The sequence below is a fragment of the Cryptomeria japonica genome, chromosome 6 (genome assembly GCF_030272615.1).
Source record: "Cryptomeria japonica chromosome 6, Sugi_1.0, whole genome shotgun sequence".
NCBI lineage: Eukaryota > Viridiplantae > Streptophyta > Pinopsida > Cupressales > Cupressaceae > Cryptomeria > Cryptomeria japonica.
The window spans coordinates 135,812,266-135,828,296 of record NC_081410.1 but is presented as its reverse complement, the minus strand read 5'-3'; the positions used below and the strand labels follow the sequence as shown (position 1 = coordinate 135,828,296).

Sequence of the window (16,031 nt, the reverse complement as noted above, 5' to 3'; positions counted from 1 at the left end):
ATACCTTCCAGAAGGAAATTAAGGGTTATGGCTGTGTCTTGGTGGAATTTCTGAGTATCTATCATCATTAGCTCAATTCCGTTACGATCAGTAGTGTTTGACAGCAGTATATTTGTGTTTACCATAACTATCATTGTATGTGTGGCACAGCCCCATACATATACAATCATTGATATTATACACAATATTTTACTATTTTGTAATAAACACATCTTGTTTGAGTTGCAAATAGCAACTAGAATAGCAGATTTGTGTGATAGTCTATATAAGATTTGTGCAACAGTTTATATCAGATTTGGGCTAACAGATTATATCAGGTTGTGTTGACAGTTTGTAGCATCAGCTTTGCTATCTAATGATCATTTTTTGTATAGCCATATTTGGCGTGGTCCAGCAGTTGTATATTTCAAGGAATAACTTTCTATGTGACTCATTCATCACAGTCAATGTAATCAGCAGTTATTCCAATTACTGTTTCCTTATTTGGTACCCTCCAAAGTAGTAGCTTTGACAATATGGTTCATAGTTTAATTCGTGTATTGGCTTACCACTTTTCATAGCTGTTCATAGTATTGATAAGTGGCAGATTTGAGTAGCTGTTTATATTGCATTTTAAGTGGAGGTTTTGGTGTGTTACTATTACTGTTCATTATTGCATTATTGGACCAGTATTGTATAGACAAAAAAATAGTATAGTTTATAAACTTCCAAAAAGGGGCATTACATTCCTCACCAAAAACACCAAGTAGAGGGTGGCACAATGGCGGAGACAATAACAAACCAACCATGGGAAATCCAAGACAAAAAATTGTATATTTTATAAACTTCCAAAAAGGGGCATTACATTCCTCACCAAAAACACCAAGTCAAGGGTGGCACAATGGCGGAGACAATAACAAACCAACCATGGGAAATCCAAGATACTTTTCCACCAATTTTCCCATCATCAGAAACAAGAGAGTCATATATATGTGCTACAAGCTACTGAAGAATAAGATCAGCAGAATGCTGCGTGGTTAAAAAGAATGGTCAAAGGAGATTAGGAATCATCAACAGACCCTAGTACCTCCTCAGCTAATGTTCCAATGGTTATTTCAGATTATGATGAAGAATGTGCTTATCTACAAATTATGATGAAGAATGTGCTTATTTACAGACCGGTAGGTTCAAAACTAACATTTCTGAAATGACTGTTACCATCTAGAAATGGAAACCTGTTAAAATTTCAAGCACTTAACATAATCATTCTGCTTTTGAAATAGATAATGATATCATAAACAAGCAGCTCATTGACTCCAATAAAATTCAAACCAGACAAGGACAGAAGAGGCCATTGGGTTGAATTTTATTGTAAGCAATGAGCTGCTTGTTCATGTTGTCATTATCTATTTCAAAAGCAGAATGGTTCCATGAAGTGCTTGAACTTTTAACAGGTTTCCATTTCTACATGGTAACAGTCATTTCAGAAATGTTAGTTTCGAACCTGCTGGTCTGTAAATAAGCACATTCTTCATTGCAACCAAAAGGAGGTTGGTTGCAATAAATATCACTGCCTTGACTTCAACGGCCCCCAAAATGGCAAGACTAAAAAGACTAAAAAGTCTAAATCATAGTTACAAGACTCGCAAAGACCTGGCTAGACTCGGCTGAGTCCCGAGGCGGGTCGCCTCTACCAAGGCCAGGCGACCCTAGACTCGGACTCAGCCGAGTTTAGCCGAGTCTTGGCAGACTTGCTGTGTCTGCCAGACTCAGCAGACTTGCCGAGTCCCGAGCCCTGGACTCTATCGCTCAGCAAGGTTTAAAAAAGCCAAAAAAAATTAATAATTTATAGTTTACAAAAAATAGGGTTAGAATATGTCAGCCAATAGAAAAATAACTCCCATGTACATCAAGTGCTTATAATATCACACCCAAGTACGACCATCATGATGCCATTAAGAAGGAAAGGTATGCAATATATAATACCCGAAGGGTTGCAACCAACCGTTGTGTCCAACTGCCCTTCGAGAAGTCTAATTGCCTGTCGTAACCCAAAATTACCGACGACAACATAACATAATGATTATTCCCAACAACACTCCCGACGCCTTTATAAAATAATAAAAATCGTTTGAGCTTTCAGGGGCGCCCCCAAAAACCCTTGTCGGGGCGCTGCCCCTCAACCCCGCCCTGTACCACGACAAGGAGCGCGCCAGGGACACTGCCCCCAAACCCCCGTTGAATAATTTGGGGGAAAAATGTGCCGATAAAAGGGTGGAAAATATAGCCTCCAAGTCTAATTGGGCTCCATATAACAGCATAAAGCAATTCTTTCTGGTTTTACGAACAAATTAAGATCTGCACTGCTCGTTTGTCTGCAACATTCTTCACTTCTAGGGACATTGGCTCTAGCTTTTATGTTGATATATGTTTTGAACTTTTGATGCCATGGATTTCAAATTCCATGAATTTTGTAGACATTTGACTCTATTTATATTCATAATATGTTATTCAGTTTAGCTTATTTCCTTCAGCTCAAGCCTAAAATTTGCGTTTATACTTATGCAATGAATATAAACTTGTGTATGTGTTCAAAGCAGTTTTTATTTGATGAGATTATTGTGTTTTAAATCGTTAAAAATCTTTAAATTTCTTGGGTTTTTCAATTTTCCAAGTCTTAGCCGAGTCTTTACCGAGTCCAGGTGCCAAGTCTGAGTCCAAGTCAAAAATCAGCTTGCCAAGTCCGAGTCTTGTAACTATGGTCTAAATGCACTGGACTATTGAAGAAGACCTCGGGTCATAAGGAGGTACGTACTAAGAAGATATAGGAACTAGCCTCAGGACTCTCGCAAGTCACCAACATCAAATAACAAGTTGTCCAAACACAATGAGACAGAAGAAAGTGTATGACATCAGTGTACTTTTTAATAGATGCAAATCTATGTTATTAAGAGTTATCACCTACCACATGCATAGCATCCCAGTAACCACCAAACGACATTATGCAGGATTACAGCACAATTCAATAATGTCCAATTATAGAATACCAATTACCATCTAAAAGGGACTGTCTAAAGTGGAACATACAGCAAGCAAGGATGGCTATAATTTTTGTCAAGTTTTTTGGTGTGCAAAACTCACGGATATCACAATCCATGGCATCAAAAACAAAAATCACAATATGGAGTCTTGAACTATGGTAGAAAGGAATTTGTATCCCTCAACCCAACATTACTAGCTCTACATAGAGTCATGCGTATCTAAGGCAAGTTTGCAAATTTTATTCTAGCCTTAGGGGCGATTACTTAAGATAGGGTTTGACTTAGCAAACTAGAAGTATGAATCTAATTTAATACTAGAAATTTAATTGGCAAAAAGACAAGAATAAAAAAATGTTGTTCTTAATCAAAAAAAACTGCCGAAATGCATTCACTGCAAGTTTCTAGTGTGACTAGGGCTTCCTATTGAAAGATCCCTGATGGATCTTTTAAGCTGACAGGCTGTAATTTTTTAATTATTTGTTTTAAAATAAATTCTTCCTGTTTATTAAATGATCTTTCCGAGAGAGACAGAAGTTGTAGAAAGGTTGTGTCTTTTGTTTTCGTTTGTATTTTTCCAGATATAGGTAAACAATGAATAAAAACAGCAGCAAATATGAAATAGGCTGGAAAATAATGTGCAATAATATAATATTCAGCCAACCTAGAATAGCTACAAATCGTACCAGTCAAAATACATAAATGATATGCCAGCAAAGTATGTACTAACCAAAATAATGTTGCCGGCTGCAAGAAAGACCATCCACGCACAAAAAAAGAGATGGCTGATGAATACCAATCAGCAACCCACATGCCAGCTGGAAGGAGGCCGTACGGCTACTGCAGTCACGTCCAGGCAGCCAAGAAACTCCCACATGCCAAGCAATATACCCAACGCCCAAAGCCAAAGCTCTTCCAATGCTGAACTTGCACTCCAATCAAAGTCTGAAACCAAATGAAGCTGCTGAAACCTTCTATTGGGGTTTGCATCCCAATATCTAAGCCCTGGGGTTTGCGTCCCAATTCTCCAGAAATCGCTCCTCAAAGCAAATTCACAAATGCCGAGTTTGAAGATGTAAAAAGATAATAAAAAATGAGCCAACATCTCCTTTTGTCTCCCTCTCAAAGCTACTCGAACCCTAAAGGGAGAATATGCTTTTACCTTTATTAAATAATGGCATATTCTTAATTAAAAAGGCCTTTATGTATAGGAAAAACACCCCTTTCGTCAAATAACAAAACTCAAGGTGCCAGAAGGTCTCCGAATGATGAAAATAAGTTATAACAATTCAAGACCTTTCCAACGAGCTATAACACATATGCCTGCCTGACCAGAAGAAGCCAAAATCCCCTTATTACTCCAATTAGCTATATAAATAGCTTTATTTGATTAATAAGACGCTAACTTAGGAAATATTAAAAATATATCCCAAATAGCCGTATAATGCTCATCTGACTCCACAAGTCTAAAACGGAGCCAGCCACCTGTCTGTGACTGTTGTCGGAAATCATGGAACCTCGAGCAATCTTATCCCTAAAATCTAGGGATGCTCCTAGAAGCTAGGAAACATACCCAAATCTCCTGAAACTGAACCCAAGGAATAGTCTCATGGTAACCCAACCCTGGGTACTGTCAAATCCTCCTAAATAGTAGGAATAGCCTCCACAAAAGAAGGAAATGTCTCCTAAAATTAAGGAATTGCTCCAAACTGGTCCACTACTGCCAAAATATCAAATCCCTAACACTGAATATCCTCACTGAGTCTCTATCCACCACTGTCAGCCTACAAGACCCCAAAATAAGCTGACTCACATGTCTCTGCTAGACAGAGCTAAAGAGGGGACATGACACCTATGGATGTGACGGGCATGGGTGCTCAACAGTGGGATTCACAAGATGCAAACCATCTGGTAATTTCACTGAGGATGGGCATGCTTTGGATGGATCTGGGTATGATTATGGGCATCGTATGGAAATATTATCTCAATTTACAAGCTAGGATCTTCCAATGACTCAACTTGGGGACTTTGTTGGCTCATGGGCAAAGGTGGTTGCTACATAGGTGAAGGGGTTGTGTGATGGGATGATGTTGCAAGGAAAGGAGTATAAGAGAAGGGAGACGAAGCCCAAAGGACCGAGTGGGCAAGAGGGATGCAACAAGGCAGGAGGGTTCAATGCATGGTTTGTTGCTGCTGCATGAACGGAATGAGGATGCTTTGATGGCGCACTGGAAGAAGGAATACAGCCCTTGCATGTTGGACCAAGGGTTCCATCTTACTACACAACCACTCAAACGTGCAATGGCCTTTCTGAAGGTGGTGTTTGAGGAGCAGATCTAGCAAGAGGTGGCTAACACCACGAATTTCTTTGCAAAGCATGGGTTGATTGCTAGGTTCAGAGGGTTCTGGCCAAGTCTCCTAGGACTACTTAAGTGGGTCTCAGAAACTTAGTGGCCTATATTGGAGGAAAATGTTTAGATTTACCTCTGTGCAAGGGGAAATTTCATAGTGGTTTTTGACAACATTAAGGATCACAACTTAATCCCTTGTGATTACCAATGGAGTTTTGACCAACATTTGCTCATGTTGAAAACTTGGCACCCTTCTTTTGACCCTACATGCAAATCTTTATCGAAGACCCAATTTGGGTAAGACTCCCTAATCTTCCTCTAAAGGTCTAGTTTGAATCTTGTTTTGAAGTGATTGGTAATGCCCTTGGGAAATTTCTGGGGGTGTTTGAGGATTATGCGAATTACCTTCACAATACTTATGCTTAGATTTTGGTGGAGATTGACATTACCAAAAACCTTCCTATGGATCCCTTAAAACTACAAATGGGTGTTGAATTTAGTCATTAGACTATGAGGGTGTTCCCTTCATTGTCATAGATGCTTCATACCAGTCACCTAGCCACCTAATGTTATAAATGAAAGAAGGAAAGCCAAGCTCTTGGTGGAAGGATGCCTCCACCACCATTAATCTATGGAGAAAGACGTCCCAAATAAAGGAGGTGATGGTTGGCTCTTCTAAAGTAGGGAAGAACTTTGCCAAGATGGTGAAGTAGAGCACGTCAAGAGAGGAGAGGGTAGATCTAACAAGAAGCTCAAAAATTGTGTCTCAAGGAAATAAGGGTAAACCTTCAAATATTCCTACTACGACTGGTAGTGTGGCAAAGGAAAACTGGACAGTGGTACAAAGAAAACAGAAAAAAATGAGGTAATGTTCCACATGCACCTTCGCTCCCATTCTAAAGGTGGGGCATAATCATAATTTTGCAGTTGTCTATCTTGTTCATGAGAGATCTTGTTTTGGTTGTAAAAGGGTTTGTGATGTAGTGAGGATGTCCCCCGCTTGTGGCCTCCCCTAGTGCGGGCCAAGCTTTTTCCCCGCATTTAATTTAACAAGTGTGGCCCCATAGAGTCACATTTACTGATCAAAAAAATGTTGTTCTTCCATTCAGCATGGCTTAAAAAATTTCATTTTTTTGTTTTTTAAAACTAGAGCAGGGATTTGGGGAGGGCCTACAAGGGGCAGCCTAAACTAAATTCTTTCAAACCACACAAATTGTCATGGCACAAACCATTTTTCATAATTTTATTACTTTTAACCATCCTCCAAACCTTTCAAAAAATGCTCGACTTCCTCAATTTTGTATGCTTTGTTTTTTCCTCATTTTCTTTAGAACTACCTACATCTACCCATTGAGACTTTCTAGGTGCCAAGTTCATGAGTCTGTAAGCCTCCATTGAACGAATGAAAGAAGGATTTAAATAATGTCCACAAGACTAAACAGTCTATGGAACCGAAGATAGCATCCTTAATTTGACTTCAAACTCTTTTCGATGTCGGATCTCCTACTATTAATTTTGACTAGGAGGTTGGCAATTTGGTTAATTCTATCTTCCTCAAATAACTGGTGCATGTTGTCGACCTTTAATCCACTTTCATAATGTTTGTGGATATCCTCATACGTTGTGCACTCCATGATGAAGTGCCATTCTGTTTCCACTGCCCCCTTATTACAGAATATGCAAGTTCTTTCTTCCCATGTTTCCTTGGGTATCTTCCACCTACTCGTCTCACATCTAAGGTGATGCAATCCAATTCTCAATTGTGCAACCAGCATCCTCGCTTTCCCTTTAATAGCACCCCTAAACATGTTTTCCCACCGTGGTCCTTTGTTGAGTTAAACTCTTTGATATAGTAAGCTTTTTTCCGCCCAATCTATTTTGTCCAAATGGCATTTTAAAATCTTTCAATAAAATAACTTTTTATTTCACTATTGGTGCTAGGACACTCATGCAACTTGATGTCCCACTTGTTCATCCAATTGTTGTCCTGCTTCATCCAAGTCTTTTTCCTCCCATTTAGCGTCTCTTTAGGCCAACGATATTTATCCAAGTTATCAACCTTCTTTAAATAGCATATCAATCAGATTAACACCACTACTTCCAAGAGGAAAGTACCCGCTTCAGCTAATAGAATTTAAAATGGAACTATGGTTTTAACTTTGAGGTTGCTTGTTATAAGATGTTTCTGGATCCTTTCTAGTTGTCTCCACCTGAAATTTGACATGCTGCTTCCCCACATTGTACACCCATAAAGGACAACCAGTGTGACCAATAAACCAAAAAGGGTTTTCCTAATTTTCCAATCCCAGAGTTCTACTTTTCTGCATCTATTTTGAAGTATGTGGCTTTTCAACCTCCCTATATCCGTTTTGTTCTACAAGTCTCCCAACTAAGCTTATAGTGAAAGTCAATCCCAAGATATTTGTATTCTTTCACTATTTCCAACGGACTGCCTTCAAAAAGAAAGGTGATTTGTTTATCTTTTCTTTTTAATGAGAAAATCATTATTTTGTTCTTGGTGTTCCCTTAACCCATGCACTGATTTTGAAATTAGGATAAGATCATCAACATATAAAAGTAGTTTCACCACATAACCAGCCAACTGAACCCCATCTCCCTCTGTCTTGCTTATCCATGCTTCTAATTTATCTATGTATAGACCAAAAAGTGTGGGAGACAGAGAGCAGCCCTGCTTAACTCCAATGTCGCTGCCAAAACATTCTGACATAGCTTCACTTGTTCTGATTTTAGCTCTAACCTTCTCATACAATCTATGTACAACAGCTCTATACACATCTAGTATGCCTAGTTCTTCCATTGTGTGCCAAAGCTTGTCTCTAGGAACCAATCAACCATTTTTTGCTTCTATAGGAGTATGCCATTTCACTTAGGACTTCACCAAAACCCTTATCAAAAAACTTTAACAATGGAATATGGATTCCCATAATTTTCTACTGCAAGAGGAGTTGAAGCTTGATTCCTTATTTTGAAGTTGATTTTCAAACTATGGTATGCAAGAATCCTCAAGTTATGGATCCCCCCAATGTTTGATTCAAATCAAGAGTTGGACACCAACAGTCAGTAAAGATTAGCTCATCTACACAGGAAAGTTATCTTGATAGGCCTTCTAGACCGTATTACAAGGACCCATTCAAAACTTGTGAGTTGGACTAGCACATCTACATCAAAAAATTTCTTCCAAGATATGGTTATGGATTAATACCAATATTTTTGGGAACCAATTGACCACTTTTTCATCTTGAAATTGGTATAATATCTGTCTATCATATACTCTTGGAAGTATAAGTCAAATCATTTTATTAAATTTACACTAATGACATACAAGTCTATTAACTATTCTTCCTTCACTGCTTGTCATATCTATTTCACCACACGTTCATTTGCCTACATGGCCTTGCAATGTATTTGATGTTTTTCTCCCCCATCTTCATAATTTGTCTACCCTATATTATTGTGCTTGACACTACTCATTCAACATTTATACAAGATATTACACAATTCCAGCCATTTCATGTCATCGTCCACTGTTCTTTCATCTTGTGGTTTTGCATATGACAGGTGCAAAATACAAAAAGAGATTACATCAATAGATAAATCTAAACTGTAATGCACAAAATCTCAGACAGAATATATCCATACATATTCGAGGATAAAAGTGAAGAAAACCATCTTCATAAAGATGCATTCAGTCACTCCCTGATAAGCTTTACATTTGTCACATTCATGAATCTCTCCATAAACAAGGGGCAACAGAAAGAGATAATAGAAGGCCTTACTCTGCACCCATTAGCATAGCTGCCAAACCCAAAGTCCCACATCCACAACCAAGATCAACTACTACCTTATCCATTATATCACCGAATGTATTCTCAGCCTGTGCCATCATTGGAGAGACAGAAAACAATAAAGGGCGTGTTAAACATTAAAGAAATAAAAAATTAACATGATAATCACTGTAGAGAAGTAAGCGGTAAACCTATATTCAGAACTAAATTAGATTAAATAAAACAAAATAAAAATACTGAAGCAAAAAAATGAGAAGATTTTCATCTTAACAACTTGAAAGAATATTTTCAAGGTAACTGGTAGTCTGTAATGGGTGCATGTTCTTTCAGAAAAGAGTAACAACAGACCAGCTACCATATGTAGCCATACTGTAGAGAAATAGAGAACAAAGATAAAATAGTATAAAAGAATACAATATCCATGTATAAAATTCAAAAAGGTGTCACTGTGTAGAAACCCCTCTATGCTACTGTCAATTCAGAACCAAAAACAAGTCTGAATTAAGTATTACGCCCCAACTACCCTTCGCCCTTCAACATTTTCCCTGTCACTGCCCCATTTCTCAACCCTTAAACAAAAGGCTAAATTCTGAGCTTTCACATATACTCAATAAAAATGTAAGTTAGATATGTTGATTGTTGACTAAAGGTTTGCATTCTCTTTCTTCTATGATCTGTATGTGCTTGATGTTGAAAGAGAGGGTTTTGAAAAGAGGGTTCTCAACAAGTGACTTTATTGGGACACACTTCCTCAGCATAGACAGGTTTAGGAGGGCTTAATTATTTGGCTGGATGATGCATAATTTTATACTGATGCAGATTTTACCTTAGCACTTCTCTATTAAAACTGAATGTACTTTTTGAGTCCTAATGACCAACATTTGGTAATTTGTGGGCATAATTTTAATTCCTTTGTTTCTATGATTCAATCTCATTCAAAATGGTTCCAAAAATTTTGGTGCATAGTTGAAAAATCAGTACAGTTTTCTATTTAAAGGGATTGCTTTCATCTCCAACTTTGTAGATGGCTACCATAGTTTGTTGTTATGAGAGTGGTAATCTCTTGTGCTATAGAATGCTTTGAGAAGGTCTAAGACTTGGGTGAACCTAACTTATAATTCAACTATGAAGGCCTGCTTACTTTTGGTGTACCCTTTCAAGGTTCAACATCTTCATGATTCAAGCGCAAGGATGGTTAAACTAACTCTTCATGGGACTTCAAATAAAAGCAAATTAATCAGATCATGAAAACTCTCGCTTCAGCAATTGCCTCGTTTGTAGTGCAGTTAGGTACCTCCCACAAGGAGTACGAGGTAGTCCCATATTGCTGTAACCCATCTGTAGACCCATACACAGATGGCTGGCATCGTGGACTTTTAAAGACCCTTTCCTTTTCCTTTCCTTAGAAACTCATGTTTTACCCATACAACCTTTTTGCATAGAATCATGTTTAATGTCAAAACATTGATCATTTGTCACTTAGTCATTATGGAATCCTCATCCCCTATCGTTGATGTTTTTTTAGCTTAAATAAATGTCATCGTATAGCCAACAACAAACACTTTCCAATGCATAAAATTTGACACAAATTGGACCTTGGATGCAAAAGTTATGTTGAAAGTTGTTTACGGTATGAAAAGTGGTGAGCTACCAATGCATCAAATGTGAAGAAAATTGAAGCTTGGGGGCAAAAGTTATGTCAAAAATTGTCTAAGGCATGACAAGTGGCAGCTAGTGGTGGGCACACAGCACACCACTAGATCACCAAAATTGAGTTTTAAGTGAAACGTGGTGCCTCCTTGGTGAGCTGTGTGACTCACCAAAGAGGTGCCCAAAAGTGTAGATTAAGTAAAAATTGACAAAACATTAACAAGTCATTTACCCTGCTCTATGGTATCAAATTTGCTAAAACACAAAAAGTGGCTAACAAGTGTAAATTGCAGAACATTCAATATGGCCATCAAATATGGCATGACATAAAATTCACAGGTCTTTCCTGGGCACACAGCAAGCTTGGAAAGAGCCAAAATGACAAAAGTTAGTGATAATGAAAAAAGTGAATTCCCATTCATGAAGTGCATGCCTCTCCATAGTAGTGCCAAAAAATGAAAAAAGTGAAATCCCATTCATGAAGTGCATGCCTCTCCATAGTAGTGCCAAAAAAGGAACAACGACACAAAAAGCTATGGCCTCATGTATTCTCCCTTTGCCATGTCAAAAGTGTGTAACATAAATATGGGCAAAGACATCAACATTGGATGACTTTCCTCTAGCATGAAAAAAAGTTGTTAGAACATTGAAATTGGTTGTCTTCATGAATCGTGCAATCAGGCATGGCATAAAAAAATTTTGAGCAAACATAAAAGCAGCAATGTAGTCACTTTGGCACAAGAATATATGAGCATGGCATAAAAGAAAATATGCTTTGTATTTTAAAGCAAATTTAGACTTATATTGAGCTCTCACTCCATATATTTCATTCAAGACTACCTATTTTGCAAGGAGCAAGACTCTGACTTTCAACAAGTTTCAGAGTATTGTAGCACCATTAGAGTGCCATTGTTTAGCTTTTGTAACACTTTATTGCAGGTTTTTCAGCAAAGTATTAACCTTCATCACCATTCTCTAAGTTTTCAATAGCCATTCAAGCACCTAGGGCCACCATAACAATATACATTGTTTTCAAAGATTTTTGCAAGTAACATCGGTGTGGCTCAGGTTTGAATCAGATATCATCAAAACGAAGGAGCGCCTAGGGTTTGACAATTGAGTATTCATCACAAGAGGCTTGCACAAGGGTTTTTGACAATTGAGTATTCTAGTGTTTTGGTTTTCCAAAGGTGCTACGGTTTAAAACTTCAAAGGTGCATGATTCGGTTAAGTGGTTAGAATTTTGAACTTGTATTTTAAACAAGAAATCAGAAACAAATCACCAAGATTCTTTTAAATGTGTCAAAATTTGCTTGTCATAATGGCATATCATTAAATTTCCTTTTGTATTGTCATGTGATTACCTAAAAATCAAATATATTAAGCCAGGGCATTGTTGGTGTGGTTTTATGCACATTCAACATAGAATAAAATACCCAGAGATATCCTATCCTCTCTTGATCAAAATCTTCTATGTGTTAAACAGCAAAACTGTGTGATCACAAAGATGACTCCAAGGCTCCCAAATACGTACGGATAGTCTCAATTTGTTCGTTGCAATTTGTTGGTAATCTCAAGGAGGACTTACATAATTGTTCGAGGAGTTAATCAATCTAAGGATTCTGCCAATTCCCAACACTTGTAACTTTCTCTTTTTTTATTCGAATGATTTTGCAATAACCTCCTTCCAATCCTACTACTAAAACTTGGGAAAAAAGGAAAAAGGGTGAGGGTTTAGGAAGATAATTCTAATCCTAAGCTAATCATATGAATAATGGAGAGAGAAATTGCAAAAATGGAACTTAAACCAATTCTTGTTTCGTAAAAATTCAACAACTAAACAAGAACGGTGCTATCTTCTAAGGTATTCAAGAGATTTTCATATCACTTGTATTCACCAACATATTGAACAATGAATATAGTAATAGAAGTTAAGTTTTCATTTACTTGTTCAGACTAACTTCGCAAAATATTTGAAAATTATTCAATTATAAAAAGTATGAACACATCAGCTCCACACTAAGCAATTTTATCGATCTTTCATTCAATCTATCAACTTGGAAAATCAATCTACTCTAATGAGAGCCAAGAAACCATGCTAACTTGCAAAAGTAGACAAAGATTCACCAAACTTCAATGAATTATGTCTATTACTTAAGAAGTAACACTACAACAATTTCCTTGAAATCTCTCTCTAACAAATGAAAAGAAGAGGGTTTATATAGAGGGCTCATTACATTCCAACGGCTCAGATGGATTCTTGAATCAATGGCCAAGATATTAGAATAAAATCCTAATTAGGGTTTGTTACACTAGACTCCTTTTGGCCAATGAGAAAATTACAATATTTTGAATAACCAATGAGAAAATAGGAGCCATTTAATATCCTCCACTTGTTGAGTCTAGTTCATTGCACCTGGACATGCCTGACTTGGAGCCGTTTGGTTGGTTGATTGATGACTAGGATGCCACCTCAGCTTGCCTTGCAGATTTGATTCCTCATCATGAAGAAGTGTAGATACCTTAGGCAACATCTCTTGATACTCAAACATTATCAATTACTGATGTGATGAAGATGCTACGACATATTCCCAAATTGCATCATCTTTGGATGATCAAGTCTTCGAACATTGATTATCTCTTCTGAAATTGTCTTTCCTTCTTGATCATTCTTACATTTTACTCTCATATTTGGCCTCCTTTATAATGCACTTCATCCTTGATCCTTGCTTTAGTCTTGAATTCTTTTACTTGATGTAGGGATAGCTCCATGTTGCAATATTTCTCAACCAGGATCACCTCTTTGTACTGACTCCTATTCTTGAGTTTCCAAAGGAAATTCAAGATTGTTAGAACATTTTCTTCATCTTCATTGTGTCTTGAACTTGTTGCTCCTTGTTGTGGAATTTTGTGTGATCACTAACATTCTAAAGTTTTCTTTATGTCTGAACTAATCCTCATCTTCACTTTGATCTTGTGCTTCTTGAACAATCCTCCATATTGACAAGTTCTTTCTTTTGATTTTGGATTTCATCCTTGTATGACTTGATCTTCTTGAATGTATTGATGAAGTGTAAGTCCTTCCTCTTTGTCCCATTCATCCTTGGATTCCACCTTCAAGTGTGAATATTGTCCTTCCATGCATTGTGGAATCATCTTTCCAACTAATTCCTTTAAACTTGAACACCTTGAGATAGTCCTTTCTATGGTTGAGTCTTTCTAGTTCCTCCTCCCATATTCTTTGGTGCAGACATGGTACCAATACGAAGCTTAAATTTAATGAATTTAAAAAAAAAAATTGAAATGTCAAAGATGATAGATTGATTCTAGAATTCCTTAAGTTCTGATTTTGTTTATGAATTCCAGATATTTTGACATCCTAAAATCTGAATTTAAAACTATGAATGCTCTTATCTTAACAAAATCTGCAAAATGGAGTTTTAAAACCTGATTTTCAGCTTTCAATGAGGTCTGATTAGAATTAAAACTTGAAGATATCAGCCCACTATACTTCTAGAAATTAAATTTCAGACTCAAAATCTGGAGACAAAGGGGGAAGTTCTGTGATTTTGCCCTCAGAATATGATGACCAAGGCTTGAATATACATCTGAACTACTTTGCCTGTAAAAGATGAGATCTGAATCTGAATCTGTATCTGTACATGTACTCGTACCCATACCCGCATCGGCAACATAGCTTACAGGTGATGTTTGCAGTCTTTGAAATCCTTGGCATGTCTCTCACAGCTTCCTTACAGCTGATATTAACACAACTGTCAAAGTTTAGCTGCCCCATTCTCATGTGCCATAACCAACTCTCGTCTTCTTGCCCCATGTAACGTTTTGGTTTTTTATTTCATAGAGGATGCAGAGATTATTAGATGTTCTATATGCATCTACTATCAATTTTCCATCCTTCTTGATTTCACATCCTTTAGGATAAAATGTGAGAGTGTCCCTTGATCACACAATTGACTCACATTTACAAAATTCTGCTTCAACCCTTCAACATATAGGACATTCTCAATTTTTGTTTTTCCACTGCCTAGACTAAGAGTCCCTTTTCCTTTTATATTTGCCTACTATCCCTTCATTCACTTGTTTGAGAGTAAGAAATTTACTCTTGCCACTTGTCATGTGTCTTGAACAAACCGCTATCAACATATCATTTATCTCCTTTGTTTCATGCGTGTAGAATTGTTAGAACAAAGATGGACTCTTCTTTCTTTTCTTGCTCCTACTTCTTCCAAACGTTAGTTGATTCATGCTTTCTTTGTTACGAACATCCTCCTTGTTTTGGCTTGAAGGCTCAACAAAAATAGTTCTGCAAAAACATGTTGTGTGCCCAAAATTGTTGCATTTGTAGCATATAATGTAATAATCCATTAGGGAAGCAAATTAATTATAGTTTCTTTTGGATAAACCAACATTATCCCTTGTACGAATTCTTAAATCTACTGGGTTGTGACCAAAATGATTGCATGAAAAACAATAGCCATGAAAGAAATGATGGAACCTGGTTATATGTAGCTATCTTTGAAGATAGGGCTTTCTGAGGTTGTCCCTGTTTGCCTTTGGAAATAGATTGTTCTTTAGTGGGGCTTTATTATCTTCCTCCTTGTTGCCATCCCTTTTGGTGGAACTCTAGGGAGCCTTGATGTAGCATTTTGGCCTTTCTTCACTTGTCTTTTGCAACGAATCCATAGTATTTGAACTTGTAGCTTCCCTTGACTTCTTTTGATCTTTAACAAAACCAAGACCAATTTTAATTAAACAATAACCTTTGTGAATTGATGATATCATCCAATGTTTAAGAGGTTTTGTCAAACTTCAAGCTTTGGTTCAACTGTCCAATAGATTTGTCGGACCCCTTTCTTAAAAAGATGATTTCAAGCTCCAATTTTTCACAATCAAATTCCTTTGCCTTAAGTTGGACTCTTATAACCTCCTTGATTTGTTTTGCCTCTTCTAATTGCACTTTCAAATCTAAAATTATTTTTTCTGATTTTTCAAGGCTTTCTTTTAGTTTCTCTTGGGCTTCATTGTCCTCTTGAATTCATACCTTTTTGTTTCAAAATTATTTTCTTGAGCTTCTCAATTTTTTTTTAAGTGTAATAGAGTTCTTCCTCAAGATCTACTTCCTCTTCGTCTTCATTGGACACCTCTTTTTCTCATTTCTCTTCATCTCCATCATTCGTTACTTCCAT

General features: G+C 37.1%; 1 protein-coding gene across 2 annotated transcripts in view; it reads right to left on the bottom strand.

The window, feature by feature from the left end:
• Positions 1-16,031, bottom strand: part of LOC131044226 (uncharacterized) — a 145,249-nt gene that overhangs the window by 30,725 nt on the left and 98,493 nt on the right. For both annotated transcript variants that reach the window (XM_057977511.2, XM_057977510.2), the window contains one exon: positions 9,166-9,263. In XM_057977511.2, coding sequence (XP_057833494.1) covers positions 9,166-9,263 — 98 coding nt within the window. The remainder of the gene's footprint in view (positions 1-9,165; positions 9,264-16,031) is intronic.